The 15,933-nt window shown below is 40.8% G+C and overlaps 1 protein-coding gene across 18 annotated transcripts in view; it reads right to left on the bottom strand.

Moving 5' to 3' along the window:
* SHOC1 (shortage in chiasmata 1) overlaps positions 1-15,933 on the bottom strand; it is a 262,135-nt gene that overhangs the window by 1,479 nt on the left and 244,723 nt on the right. For all 18 annotated transcript variants that reach the window (XM_056518636.1, XM_056518635.1, XM_056518660.1 and 15 more), the window contains 5 exons: positions 12,723-12,844; positions 10,065-10,158; positions 7,497-7,628; positions 3,343-3,492; positions 1,955-2,681 (listed from right to left, as the gene is read on the bottom strand). In XM_056518636.1, coding sequence (XP_056374611.1) covers positions 1,955-2,681; positions 3,343-3,492; positions 7,497-7,628; positions 10,065-10,158; positions 12,723-12,844 — 1,225 coding nt within the window. The remainder of the gene's footprint in view (positions 1-1,954; positions 2,682-3,342; positions 3,493-7,496; positions 7,629-10,064; positions 10,159-12,722; positions 12,845-15,933) is intronic.

Below are 15,933 nucleotides of genomic sequence, written 5' to 3'. Positions count from 1 at the left end.
ATATAAAAGTATCTAGCCATGGATATCATTTTAATCGTATTGACCCACAGAATTAAGAACACATGTCATTTTTACCATAAAGTGTACAGTGGGAAAACAAAACCCTCCAAAATGTGCAAAATTGTGGTTTTCATTAAAATTTCCTCCCTAAAAAAATTTTTTGGGGGGTTCGCCGCACATTTTATGGTAAAATGAGAGGTTTCATTGCAAAGTACAATTGGTCACGCAAAAAACAAGCCCTTATATGGGTGTGTGAATGGAAATATTAAAGAGTTATGGATTGTAGAAGGCGAGGAGGAAAAAGGAAAACGCAAAAATAAAATTGGCCTGGTCCTCAAGGTTAAAATGGGCTTGGTCCTTAAGGGGTTAAAGGGGTTGTACCATCAATTAGAATGTATGTAAATATGTAGTACTACCTGAAATAACACTGTTGCCCAATACAATCAATTTTCTGTTTTTCCTTGTTGTAAGGTCATTCTCCTACCTGTCTTCTATGTGCCTCCTTTGTTATTGCCTGCAGTTGCCCTTGGTTATGACCCACAGCTTTCCCTATCAGCTTGTGTCATACATTTCCAATATTAGTTTATTGTCCCATATGTGCAACACCTCTATTCTGCACATCAGAGACAAGGCTTCCGTCTCCATGCAAAAAAGGATGAGCCTCCTTTAATATCCCTGCTGTCACTGTGCTTTGCTCAATGACTTCGCTGCACAGCTGAATAACAGTCTGTTTGCCTGACCATCCATCCGTATAACAGCCTGCCTCAGTTTACTTACAGTGAATGCTTGGACATTCCACATAGCCATTTGCAGTTTGCATAGAGCTGTGTAATGTACTGTACAGTTTTCCAGAAATGTTCTGCTTCTGATTGGGAAAACCTGTACTAGTAAGCACAGATGTCACATGAAACCAGAGGTATGCTTCTATTTTGTTCCTTTTGTTTTATGTTTTTAATTTAATTACTTTTTTCTTTTAATCTACAAAAAGTAGATCAGACTCTGTCAGGAAAATGTTTTTTTTTTTTTTTTAACAAGGGGTATAGGGGTGTTTTTATTTCCCCCAAATATCATTTTTTAGCTTAGTAGTGAAAGCTGTGTCATAGACAGCATCCATTAGTAAGATGGGGCTTAGCATTAGCTCATAACATGGCTAGTGTTACCCCCCCCCCTCATCGTTACCAGTTACCCACTGGATCTTCAGAGCAACTGACCCAGTGCGACCTCTGCTGGAGGCATCCGAAACAGCTGCAGACGTGACTGATCTTAGTCTGCAGTGAGCAGGATGAGTCATGCATGCTGCACATCCCCAGAAGATGGTGGATCGAGGTAAACATCGGTGGACTCCAACCGCTGGCGTTACACCTCCTCCCTAATGGGGGATATTATGTACATGGACTACCTACTTAAGTAAATTCCAATAAAAGTGCTACTTCAAGGGAACTGGCAACTATGCCCTTCAAGCTATAACATTTGGATCACATAATGGGTTATTTTGCCCCTAGGCATCTTATCCCCTATCATGGACATGAATGGAGGGTTTGACGTAACAACCACGGCCTCCAGAACCCAGCGTTCTGAACCTAGATGTTCAGATTGCTGTGGTGTGGAGATTGTGGCGGAAGAGGGTGGGGGCCCAGATCAGACATCTTATCCCCTATCCTAAGGGACTGTCTAGGGACAGAGTACCCCTTTAATTATATCTTCTATGCTCCTACAGAGAACTCTTCTAGCATATGCTCAATATTGTAAAACTGGTCATATTTATTAAGTGAGGGTAATATGTACTTACTAATATTTACTAGTATTTAAGTTTGGTAGGCTTGAATGAATTAGTCATGGAAAACAGAACAGAGAAAATAATAATATTCAGTGTGAACGTCTCAATATAAGAATAAACATTTTTTAAGTTCATACTTGTCAAATACCTTCACTAATGTTTGGAAACACACTGTACCTGCTGACAATTTTTCCTTTGTCAAGACACTGTTCACTGTTAATCTCCTCTTTCCAACAATTCCTTTTTTGGAGCAATAAGACTCTTCATTGTTGTTAACTGTGACAAGATGATTGTGAAATGTCCCCTGGGTTTGTTTTAATAGGCTCCTTTGTATCTCTGAAGGCAGAGGTTGGCTTATAGCGATAGCATCCCTTATTTCATTTTCACAATATGATGAATTAGCTGAATTCCATTCACTTGATAAATCTGCGTAGAAGCTTTCTCGGTTAATAGAAAAGCTTGGTGCTTGTTTAGCATTTGGATGATAGGAAACTCTGTGCAATATTTTGTGTTGTCCAGAAGAAAATGGTCCAACAACAGAATTGTCTTGTGGTAATGTACCAAAATTTGTTTCCATGCTGACATTCTGACCAAACATCACCAATGAATCAGACATGGTGGACCTCCTATAACACTCTACTGTGTGAATGGATGAAGTTGATGCATCATCTTTGTTTTGAATTCTTTGGGAAAGTAAAGATGAAGATGTTTTATTATATTTAGTAGTATTTGATTTACTCTGTAAAGTTTCAGACTGCAAATATTTGTTGCTGACACATTGATTGTGAATGTTGGTGGAAGGTGCTTGAATGGCAGCAGTTGGTTCCATACTGGTTGGTGGTTGAGACGGTCTGGGGGAGGCTGCTAAACTTAACTGATGGATGGCAGTGATATCACTAAAGTGCTGGAAAAAAAGGAAGAATGATGAATGATGGATACAATTCAAGTTCACAGATTTTAGAGATTTATATTGCAACATTCAATTACTCTAACACTCAGACAAAATGAATATGTTACTCAGTCCCTAGTCCTGACCATGTACATCTAATTTTGTATGCCTCTATCCCCTATATTTATTGTAAAAATACCTATTTTCATTTGCTCACAGTGTTAGAAATCCTCTTAGGGGAAGGGGGCGTGTCCTTCCCTTGTGGTGGTGGGAGGTGATTGGTGCGTCTGCTCATACAGCCTTGTCCATGAGTTACCTCTTGTCCATGACTCATGAACATGCCTGATGCTGCTGCAGGACTGGTTAGTGTCGCAGTAGGTATGGGGACCCCTAGTGGTGGGATTTTCAGGAGCCATTTTACTTTTAGATATTCAAAAAATTTTAAACAACCATATTAAACAAGGTATTACATTTTCATCACTAACAACAAATAAACAGTTTTTGGATCTGTCCATTTGAGGTTCAGGATTTGGCATTCAAAGGTTAAAAGGCACAGTATAAATACCCATTCTTGCATTTTTAATGCAGTTATAATGGTGAGTTTTTTTTTATGTTTATTCTAAGCAATCGTGGCATTAGATTGATATATTAGACATGCACTTATATATTATTTTACCTTTAGAACTTTTGAGGGAACTTCTGGGAACAATTCTTTAAGTTGGTCCATGGTTGCAGAAAGTAACCATTGTAAGGAGGATCCTCTACATAGCAGTAGACGAGACACCATGGGATTATTGCATGGGAATGAAAGCAAAACTTTTTCTTCCTGGAAAATATTGATGCCATTACATTAGTCTGCATGCTACATCAATGTTAAATGGGTTTTCTGGTCACAACATATTGATGGTCTTTCCTGAGGATAGGTGTAACAAGTAAAAGGTGTGGACCCACTGTGCCACGTAACAGCCCACTCTTGATGGAGTTATCTCCGTAGCCCCTGGTTTTAACCATTTAACCTTCTCCAATGAGATGTGGTCTTAGCTGCAGGGGCTACCATGTCGCTGCCTCTGGAAGTAGCCCTTGTGTAGGCAGCAGTTGTCCCAGTGGGCCAAGAGACACTGGTGTGAAGTACTGAGGTAACAGGCAAAGACAAGTCTGAGTAAATGTAAAGTTCTTGGGCATGCAGCAATGAGACAGTGAGGAGGAGCTTGGCCAGGAGTATGGACAAACAAAGTAACCTGGTAGCTCTGCCCTCTAGGAGATACAGTACACGGGCAGGATATAAGCACCAACATAAATATAGGTCACCAATATCATATTGGTGGTGTACGAACATCCATCACCCTCAGTGATCAGCTGTGTACCTAAGCTGTGGCTCAGACATATACATGGCGTTAAAGGCAAAATGCTTTCTTTATTATTTAGTCGCTGTACTGAGTTACTGTAGCTCAGTTTCCTTTAACCCTAAAAAGACCAAGCCCTTTTTTATCTTAAGGACCAGAGCATTTTTTTTGCAAATCTGACCACTGTCACTTTAAGCATTAATAACTCTGGGATGCTTTAACTTATGATTTTGATTCCAAGATAGTTTTTTCGTGACATATTCTACTTTATGTTAGTGCATCATTTCTTGGGGAAGAATTCCAAAATTTCATGAAAAATATGAAAATTTAGCCTTTTTCTAACTAAGGAAAATACACATGCCAAATAAATTATATATTGATTCACATATACAATATGTTTACTATGTTTGCATCATAAAGTTGACATGTTTTTACTTTTTAAAGACATTAGAGGGCTTCAAAGTTTAGGAGCAATTTTCAAATTTTTTTATGAAAATTTCAAAATCGGAATTTTTCCGGGACCAGTTTAGTTTTGAAGTGGATTTGAGGGTCTTTGTGTTAGAAATATCCCATAATGGACCCCATTATGAAAACTGTACCCCTCATAGTATTCATAAGGATATTCTGAAAGTTTGTTAACCCCCCTTTAGGCATTTCACAGCAATAGCAGCAAGGTGAAGGAGAAAATTCAAAATCTCCATTTTTTATACAAACATGTTATTCTAGACCTATTTTTTACCCAAGGGTAAAAGAAGAAAAAGCCCATCAAAATTTGTAACCTAATTCCTCTTAACCTCTTAAGGACCAATGACGTACCGGTACGTCATGAGTCCTTTCCCTTTCTATAACGCGGATCGGGTCCCGGCCTCTAACAACAGCCGGGACCCGTGCTCGCGGTGCTGTGCGCTATTAACCCTTTAGACGCAGCGTTCAAAGTTGAACGCCGCGTCTAAAGTGAAAGTAAAACAATGTCGGTTAGCTCAGAGAGCTGTTCGGGATAGCCACGGCAAAATCGCAGAACAGCTTACAAGACAGCCAGAGGATCCCTACCTGCCTCCATGCTGTCCGATCGCCGAATGACTGCTCAGTGCCTGAGATCCAGGCATGAGCAGTCAAGCGGCAGAATCATTGATCACTGTTTTCCTATGAGAAACCAGTGATCAATGTAAAAGATCAGTGTGTGCAGTGTTATAGGTCCCTATGGGAGCTATAACATTGCAAAAAAAAGTGAAAAAAAAAAAAAGTGAATAAAGATCATTTAACCCCTCCCCTAATAAAAGTTTGAATCACCCCCCTTTTCCCATAAAAAAAAATACAGTGTAAATAAACATATGTGGTATCGCCACGTGCAGAAATGTCCGAATTATAAAAATATTTAATTAATTAAACCGCACGGTCAATGGCCTACGCGCAAAAAAATTCAAAAGTCCAAAATAGTGCATTTTTCGTCACTTTTTATATAATGAAAAAATGAATAAAAAGATCAATAAGTCCAATCAATACACCAATAGTACCACTAAAAACTTCAGATCACGATGCAAAAAATTAGCCCTCATACCGGCCCATACGCGGAAAAATAAAAAAGTTATAAGGGTCAGAACATGACAATTTTAAACGTATACATTTTCCTGCATGTAGTTATGATTTTTTTTTGAAGTACGACAAAGTCCAACCTATATAAGTAGGGTATCATTTTAATCGTATGGACCTACAGAATAAAGAGAATGTGTCATTTTTACCGAAAAATGTACGGCGTAGAAACAGAAGCCCACAAAAATTACAAAATGGGGTAGGGTAGGAGTTGAGGGAGAGGGAGGGAAGGGCAGTAGCAGAAACACCAGTTTCTACCTGACACAGTTGTACTTTGTTCCTGTTAAAATCACATTTTAGTAAAGGTAGTCCATGGAGACCAGATGACTTCGTATTTATCATAAGAACGTTGTGCCCTGTGTGAGAGTTCTTTGAATCTGCATATCTCGTGGACCTTCTTTTTCCATTCTGAGATGGACGGTGAGGAGGTTTGTAACCAGTATATGGGTATTAAAGATTTAGCAGCTGCAATCAGATGGGTGACTAGGGAATGTTTGTGGGCGGAATAGTCTTGAGAAGCCAAACTCAGAAGTACTAATGATGGCGTGAGGGTAATCTGTTTTTGGAGGATACGGGAGATCTGCATGCCTACTTCTCTCCAAAAGGGGGTAATGATGGGGCAAGACCACCAGATATGCAGATGAGTACCGATCTGTGACACACATCTCCAGCAGTGATTTGTTTCCGACATTTGGTGATTATACAGAAATTCAGGAGTTCTATACCACCTTGAGGGTAGAGGATCCTTAAAGGGGTACTCTGCCCCAAGACATCTTATGCCCTATCCAAAGAATAGGGGGTAAAATGTCTGATCCCAGGGTGTCCGGCTGCTGGGATCCTCACAATCTCAGAGCCAATGCTGAGGCGTTCTGAACACAGAAGCTTGGAGCTTCTGTGTTCGTGACGTCACACCACGCCCCTCCATTCATGTCTATGGGAGGGGGCGTGACAGCTAGTACATAGCCATCATGCCTCTTCCCACAGACATGAATGGAGGGGGCGTGACGCCTGTGGTCGTCAGTCATCCAGAGCAGAGCAGAGTTTGCGCCATGCATCTGAAAACTGGGGTGCCGCGCCAGAGATTATGAGAGGTCCCAGCGGTGAACCCCCGCGATCAGACATTTTATCCAAAGGATAGGGGATAAGACATCTAGGAACGGAGTGCCCCTTTAACTATTTGTGCTGCTGAAAGAACAAAACAGATTCCCATTCTAAATGGTAAACAGTTTTTTTATGTAATTTCATATTAAGGCAGAAAGCCCCCTGCCACCTATTTATAAGAGCAACTGTGATGCTCAGTGGTCAGTTTATTCAATCATTACCAGGAGAAACAAGAGAGGAACAGATCAAGGCAGAGTACTAAGAAAAATGCTTTAGAATTGCTATTTTTGGGGGAATAGAAGTATTTACTAAAACAGAGAGGTCAGAATAACTAACAATTTTTAGCATATTAAGACTAAAAGCCATGACTAAGAACCATATGGTTCGAAATGTGTCTGCGTTTCATCTATGCTTTTCATTCTCACCATCTGATTGATTTTTAAAGGATTAAATAAATGTTTTGTGTTTTTATACCGTTATTCTATATTGTTCGGGGGAGCTGGATTTCCTTTTTCTTCTTGGATTCTATTGCAACTGGCTACACGGCTTGACCTGCATCCGTGCTCCTCCACCAACTACCCTTCCAGTGGCTACTTCTACAGGGCGGTGAGCTGGTCTATTTTTTCCTTATATATTAAAAAAAAAAAAAACAACAACACCAATGTTTGTATGTTTTTTTTTTCCAGACATGTTTACACCTTTGCAAACTGCCAGAATTAAGACAACAGTAGTCTCTCAACTTCAGGATCCTAGATATTGGTTAACTGTTTTCAAAATCAACTAATTTGATACTTACCTTAGACATATGTACGGAAAGCCAGGATCTGTCCAACCACTTGTAGGGGTCACTTTTGCATGTCTTAAGTGTGTAATCTACAATCTGGTGAATCAATGATCCAGTCTTATCTATACCTGAAGAAATTAAAACCTGGACAGAAGAACAGCTATGATATAATGATATTTCTCTCATCAACATTAATTTGTATGTTTGTAATATAAAGCAAATCTATAAATATGCAATGCAATATGCAATCCTATTGAAAGATCTCTTAATTGGGAGGATGTATTTCCAATACTCATTGTAATGTTGAAATTATATGCATGAATAAAATAAGGAAAATATATAAATGTTGTCAATAAGGGTCAGAGGTTTTATCAATTTTACCAGAATGTTCTAGTTATCACAATATGAATTAGAGAAATCAAAACTCCTTCAAATATTTTTTTTAAACTCAAAGAATAAAAACTTTTTTGTTCTATAAATGTATATGAATAATAATCTGCCTGTAGATGTTAAATTCTATACATTCTGTGGAGTTGAGCCACGCTGGATATTTACAGTCCCATTAATTTTTTTTTATTCTCTTTTCCTTTGATATTACTTTGTCTTATAATGAAAATAAAGCTGAGAAATAAATAAAAAAAAATCAGTTATTTTACTTCCATCTATTCCCCATTTGACAGTAAAGCAACTAGCTACAGCAGGAGTTTCCCATTCTGCTCTGTCTGCAAAGGAAAATAAGCATTATTAAACCCACCCCTTTCGCTAAGCCCCACCCTTTCAGCTTTCACTGGATGAAAATGGAACAGATCAAGAGGAAACAAAAAAAACATTTTTTTTCTTTAACACTTTATGTTTCAGGAATATACAAAAAATCCTGTGGACTGCAAATAGTATGGCCAAGTTTATCTCCTGTCTATGTCCCCAAATGTCTGTTGTCTAGGCAAATATAAATTATTTTGTTTTTGTCTTATCCATCTGTTTTTCCTACTGTCTAGGCTTGCCATAGGTTTCTGGCAGCCAGTTCTCTCTCTGTAACCATGTCAGCTCAAGGGGTACTCCGGCCCTAAGACATCTTATCACCTATGCAAAGGATAGGGGATAAGATGCCTGATCACGGGGGTCCAGCTGCTGGGAACCCCCCCCCACAATCTTTCATGCAGCACCCCGCTATCATCAGCCTCTGGAGCGAACATCGCTCCTGGTCTGATGAATCACGATCATGGGGCCGGAGTACAGTGATGTCACGGCTCCGCTCTGTGTGATGTCATGCTCTGCCGCTCTGCCCCCTCAATGCAAATCTATGGGAGGGGGCGTGACAGCCGCCAGGCCGCCTCCCATAGGGTTGCATTGAGGGGGCAGAACGTGACATCACATGGGGGCAGAGCCGTGATGTCACGATACTCTGGCCCGTGATCGTGATTCATCAGATCTGGAGCGATGTTCGTGGGGTGCTGCATGAAAGACTGCGGGGGTCCCCAGCGGTGGGACCCCCGCGATAAGGTATCTTATCCCCTAGCCCTTTGGATAGAGGATAAGACTTCTTAGGGCCAGAGTACACCTTTAATGGGCAGATTGGCATTGATAATTGATGGCTAAGCAATTATTCTATTAGTTCATATCAGGCCGTCTTAGTGGACGTTCACACAGGTGGATTACATGTGAGTTTCCCGCTGTAGGCTCGATCCACAGCCGGTGTTTCGTGGCGGGGAATCTGCTGCAAATTATATTGACCTCAATGGGGTCTGCTGCAGAATTTTTTTCTGTGAAAAAGCTACCACAGCTCAAACCCACAACGGGAAACTTTGCCCGTGTGAATGTACCCTTAAAATGTAACCGTAATTTTATAAAATTTCTGAAATGGCATAGTATCAAATTAAAAGTTGTGATTGTTGGGGGCCTTGGTGCTGAGATCCTCACAGATCACTACAACAAAGGAGCAGAAAGAGAGCTGTAACATCAGGAAAAAAAACACAATACTAAATTACATTTTATGGAATGGTGGGACACAGAGCAACTGAACACCCACAGATCAAAACTTCTGACCAGTCATTTTAACATGAGATGTAGATCTTTAAAATACAAGCCTGATATAAGCTGACCGTCTAAAAAGTATATACAGTCAGACAGATCTCATTCAATTAAATGATTTATTAAATATGTAATAGAAGTAAGCTAGCTGGTGTTTTGGCAAGTTAGAACCTTTGTTTTTATTGACCAATTCACATCAACTAACTTATTACTGTTAGGGTATATTGCTGGAAGAAATTTCCTTTTCATCTGTCTCCTTTTAAGGGTATGTCCACACTAGTACAGATTCCATCTGGCGGCCGCCAAAATACTTCGGTGGTAGGACATGCGGTACTGCGCCGTCACCATTGATGGCTATGCAGAGCTTGCGGACTTCCGCGCAAAGAATGAACATGTTCTTTCTTAATGCGGAACAATTTCACACTGATGTTAATGTTCACTGCGCGAGAATTAAGCAGTGTGAACATACCCTTAAAGTAAAGATAAAATTGCCCATATTCTTTCCTCCATGGATGCGCATAAAATGTATAAATTGTATACAGACATTTGTACCTTTATATCCACATCTTCAGATTTTTTGGTAAGGATGATTACAGCTGCATAAGTTAAACAAACACCATGGAGTATATCAGCTGAAAGACTGTACCTGAAATGGCAAGAACATCACATATACCAGTGACTGACACAGTAAAACAGGAGGACATATGTACTAACCCTATTTTCTGGCAATACCTGAAGCATATATTAAATAATCACAGTCCTCAGTGTTTCACCTACAAGAGGTGTATGATGGAAATTGATACCATCCAAATAGTGGTGAAAGATATATTTATTATTCACCTATTTTAGACAGGATACAATAATGTCACATCAAAATTACACATAAAAACGGTCCGCAGGGCCCTTGCGGTATTAAAAATGGCCAATCTATAAAATATAGAATATTAAGAAAAATATTCTATATTTTCTATATTCTATATTTTATAGATTTGCCATTTTTAACCCCTTAAGGACGCAGCCCTTTTTCACCTTAAGGACTGAGCCCTTTTTCGCAATTCTGACCACCGTCGCTTTACACATTAATAACTCTAAAACGCTTTTACCGAATATTCTGAATCTGAGAATGTTTTTTTGTAACATATTCTACTTTATTTTGGTGGTAAATTTTTGTCGATACTTGCATTCTTTTTGGGGGAAAAATCCCAAAATTTCATGAAATTTTTAAAAATTTTGCATTTTTCTAACTTTGAATTTCTCTGCTTGTAAGGAAAATTGATATTCCAAATACATTTTATTTTTATTCACAAATACAATATGTCCACTTTATGTTGGCATCATAAAATGGACATATTTTTACTTTTTGAAAAAATTAGAGGGCTTCAAAATAGAGAAGCAATTTTCAAAAATTTCATGAAAATTGCAAAATCTGAAGGGACAGATGTTACAGAACTACAACTCCCAGCATGCCTGGGCAGTCTAGGCATGCTGAGAGTTGTAGTTTGGCAACATCTGGAGGGCTACCGTTTGGGCACTACTGTAACAATGGTCTCCAAACTGTGACCCTCCAGATGTTGCAAAACTACAACTCCCAGCATGCCCAGACAGGCCCAGACGCTGGGAGTTGCAGTTCTGCCTTCCTAGTGGTTTCCACAGTAAAGATCGCTTTACTTTAACTTTCATTCTCCCCCCCCCCCCCGCCCCCACCGTCATTTCCCTACCTGAGCCGGGATCTCCGCAGTCTCCACGATGATCTTCGGTCTCCACGCCATCTTCAGGTAAGGTACCGATCTCCATCTTCTCCCCCCGTTCTTCCCGACATCCAGGGGTGGGCAGAACGGTGGGTTTCCATGGCAACCCACTGTTCTGCACTGCCATTGGTCAGAATCAGTTCTGAATTGACATGCGATTTTCTGCAGTCGCCGACATGGGGGGGTATCAGGACCCCCCTCGGCGATGTGCCGGGATGCCTGCTGAATGATTTCAGCAGGCATCCCGGTCCGGTCCCCAACCAGCTAGCGGCGGGGACCGGAATTCCCACGGGCGTATGCATACGCCCCACGTCCTTAAGGACTCGGGATGCAGGGCGTATGCATACGCCTGGCGTCCTGAAGAGGTTAATACCGCAAGGGCCCAGCGGACCGTTTTTATGTGTAATTTTGATGTGACATTATTGTATCCTGTCTAAAATAGGTGAATAATAAATATATCTTTCACCACTATTTGGTTGGTATCAATTTCCATCATACACCTCTTGTAGGTGAAACACTGAGGACTGTGATTATTTAATATTTGTTTATTTCCTTTTTCACTCCTTCTGGGTGAGAGGGCCACAGTTAACCTTGTGTTGTTTTGTTTGTGAGCTCCACATTATTTATTCTCAATACCTGAAGCATGCCAACAGTGAAAAATGAAAACTTCACAGGGCTCTTAGCTTCTCATATACAGTACAGTTTTGTTGTTAATCCTTTTCTTTCCGAATTAATGTGTTGCAGATCTTCTAATTAGTTGTTATTGTTAATATGTTACAACCATAGTAAAGCTGGAGACCAGTCACAATCATTTGGGGAGATTTATCAAAACCTGTCCAGAGGAAAAGTTGCTGAGTTGCCCATAGCAACTAATCAGATAGATCACTTCTTTCATTTTTGAAAAGGCCTCTGAAAAATTAAAGACTGGTTGCTATGGGCAACTCAGCAACTTTTTCTCTGGACAGGTTTTGATAAATCTCCTGCATTGTCTCTACACACCTGCTAGTGCACATTTCATTTCACTTTCCCTTCATGCAATGCAGAAAGACTCTACCTGTTTGAATCCGTGCTAGTGGTGCTATGCTCATAGGCCTTCAATAGCTGGCAAGTTCACAGAACACTTATGGCATATCTATTGCTGAATCGGCAACAAAAATCTGAGGCATATTAATCCATGTCATGCTGCCTGATTCAGAACCTTGGTAAAAACCTAATGGAAATAAGTAATTCCGAGTCCGCAGAAAGAATGAACAGGTTCCTTCTTTCTGCGGACACGGAAATCGGAATTTCTGTGCCAGACGTGGATTATTGGTGTTAATAGTGTCTTATAACGTCACATGTTCTGCATGAAGTCCATTGTGGCCATGAGGTAATAAAATACTATCTATAGTCTGTCTATCTACTATTTTTCACATGCCATTTCATGAGCCAACTTTCATTCCTTCTCACAAGAAGTACTTACTCAGACTGATTACTCTTCTTATCATATAAGAGGACCCAGCAGCAGCTGTACTGCAGAGACAAGGCTACAAGTTTTAAGATAAGGGTCTCTGCTGATATTTTACACATTATTTCCTCCAGGTCCTTAAAATAAAAAAATTAAAAAAGGAAACATAATTTAATAAATAGATAAATAAATATATATTCTGCTGACACAGTCATAAAATTTTTATATATTTTTTGCTTTCCATTATGCCCAGCTCTGGTTAGCTCATTATGTGCATCCAATAGCGGTAGGCCCCCTTCTTTCCCCCTGGATGCTTGTTACAATTTTTTTTTGATAGAAACGCAAACAATTGTGAACAAGCTATTGCCTACTGTTTGAACTCAAGCAAGAGCCAGGCACTGACTTTCATGCTATGCAGGTAATGTCTGCGATGAAAATCGAGCAGTTGCAGGTTAGCGCAAACACTGCAGCACTACAATTACGTCTCACATGTACAATAGCAAAATTGGCTGCCCAGCCCTTTCCTGAGTACCCATTGTCTAGTAACCCTGTGCATATTGACTAAGTAACTCTTTTTTTCATGACACTGTCAAGAAGAGGCAGAGAATAGATGACATTAAAAATATGTCTGCCCCCTAAATAATTCTGTGGATACCCACGGGTCACACTTAACCGTGACCATTTTCCATGCTCTCCAATTCAGTGTAATCCCTTACACTCTCCTGCAATTGCATTGGTTCTCGGTAACCAAGTGACCGGGAGCCCTAGCGACGCCTCACTGGCAGCCTAAATTCCACTACGGGCTCCGCTGCTGGTGATTGCAGTGCTCCAGAGCGCAAGCTTGCGATGGCCGGTCTCAGCTTCTGGAGCAGCTCGTCAGCTGCCTCAGTGCCAGATGTTGGGCACGCATCACCCATGGGGTCACAGAGTAAGTGTTTTCATTAAAATGTACAGGGGGGAGTGGAGATGTGTGGGCTGTGGGGTTAGCCTGGTGGGGCAGAGGCACGTTGTCAGGAGGAACAGGTTGGTTGCTGTGGGCAACAACGGGAGCCGGTTGATTGCTCCCGCACTGACTCGCTTTTTGCATATGGGCCAGACATCACAGTCCAGTGGGTGAAGAGCTCCGTCACAATAGTTTTATACTTGTTCATGTGGCTTTACGGGCAATGTCAGTATAGCTGCCTCATAGTCCGTGCCTGATTTAAAAAAATAAAAATAAAAAAAGTGGTGTAGTATACAGGTGTGTGTACATATATGTAGGTATGGGTGTATATTGCATGTACCACGGTGCATTACTCTTTTACTTCACAGTAGATGGGAGAGCATTTATGCTGAGCATAGGTGCCTTGTGTGTAGAATATGTAGATGTTGAGCATATAATTTTTTTTTTTATAAATAAATAAACAAACATATAATGGTGAAGCATGTTGTTTATGCTATACATATGCTCATACTGGTTATGCTGCACAGACGGTCATGGTATTTATACCGCACATACAATCATCACAGTTATACTTGAATAGCATTTATACCATCCATACACTCATAGCATTTATACGGCACATACCCTCAGGTACATACGCACATAGCATGGTTACCGCACATACCCTCATAGGGGGAGATTTATCAAAACCTGTCCAGAGGAAAAGTTCTCCAGTTGCCCATAGCAACCAATCAGATCACTTCTTTCATTTTTCACAGGCCTCTTTAAAAATGAAAGAAGCGAGCTGATTGGTTGCTATGGGCAACTGCACCACTCTTCATGTGCACAGGTTTTGATAAATCTCCCCCATAGTATTGATATTTTTTCAAAAAAGGCAGAATAAATCCGGCACTGCAGCGCTGCCGACAATTGCAGGTGTGGGATAAATGCACATAGGCTATGTATGACAGCCGCATATAGTCTCTATAGGGGGTGCACACTTCAATATGGCAAAGTCCAGGAAATCCAAATAAGAGAGAAAGTGAAATAAGCAGCACTCACCCCTCGAAGACTGGTACAAACAGGAACAGTTCTTTTATTCCAAATAGCGGCAATACAGGGAAAAGGATATGTTATGGCGGGGAGTAAAAGACCGTGTTCACGGTCAGTGCATGCGGTTAGTATGTTATTTTGGGCATGCGGTTAGCTCAATGGTTCGCAAAACCTCTCATGTCTACAGGCATGATGGTTTCGTAAGACCTGTCACATCTACAGACACGATGATTCCACAAAAACCTGTCACGTCTACAGGCACGATCATGCTACAAAGTCCTGTCACATTTTTTCAGGCACGATGGCTAAAGTTCACAAAGACCTGTCACGTTTTCAGGCACGAGGGTCGCAAGTCCTGTCACGACTACAGGCATGATGGTTTCATTTTGACCTGTCACGTTTACAGGCACGATGGTTTAAATTAGACCTGTCACAATTACAGGCACGATGGTTTCACTTAGACCTGTCACGTCTACAGGCACGATGGTTTAACTTAGACCTGTTGCGTCTACAGGTACGATGGTTTCACTTAGACCTGGCACGTTTACAGAAACGATGGTTCAGTTAGACCTGTCACGTTTACAGGCACGATGGTTTCACTTGGACCTGTCACATCTACAGGTCGATGGTTACATAGGGTCATCACCCCAGTAGACTAGTTGGGTCAGAATGATTGGCAGTTTGGGTACATCTGTACGGTACAGTCTAAATCTTCAGGTAAGGAGTCTTATTCGGTCAACTCACGATATGACCCCACGTGGTCTAGCATGTAGATGCTTGTCACTTACCTGATGGTTTGTTTTTTTGCCTCTTAAACAGCAGGCAATTGGGGCTTGTTGGGCATACCATAAAGCTATTCCATCAGTGGCCCTTTGTAGTGAGGTTACAGCTATGCAGGTTAATAAGTGTTTCAGTTAATATATATCTGTCAGTTCCTGTTGTTACAGACAGGTAGTTCTTTCACAAGGATGTTACTGCCACAGCTTATCAGGTCCAGGTACCGCCTCTAGTACTCACTGGTTGGCAATTGCTATTTCTGGCATGTAAGGTAGAGTATACTTTGGGGTACGAGAAGCTTGATGCTAGAGGTGTGTTGGGTAATTATGAATTATTATTCAAACTATCATGGTTGCTTTTTGCCCTCTATAGGTGTGCCCTCAATACGCAGTTATGGCCCAACTTAGAGCGTTAGGTACAGGTATGTATGTAGTGTCTTCAGGCACTAGTACGGGTCTGGAGCCCTGAACACAA

Source organism: Hyla sarda, chromosome 1 (genome assembly GCF_029499605.1).
Source record: "Hyla sarda isolate aHylSar1 chromosome 1, aHylSar1.hap1, whole genome shotgun sequence".
Taxonomy (NCBI): Eukaryota; Metazoa; Chordata; class Amphibia; order Anura; family Hylidae; genus Hyla; species Hyla sarda.
Note: the sequence above shows the minus strand (reverse complement) of the source record. Positions and strands in the feature narration are given on the sequence as shown.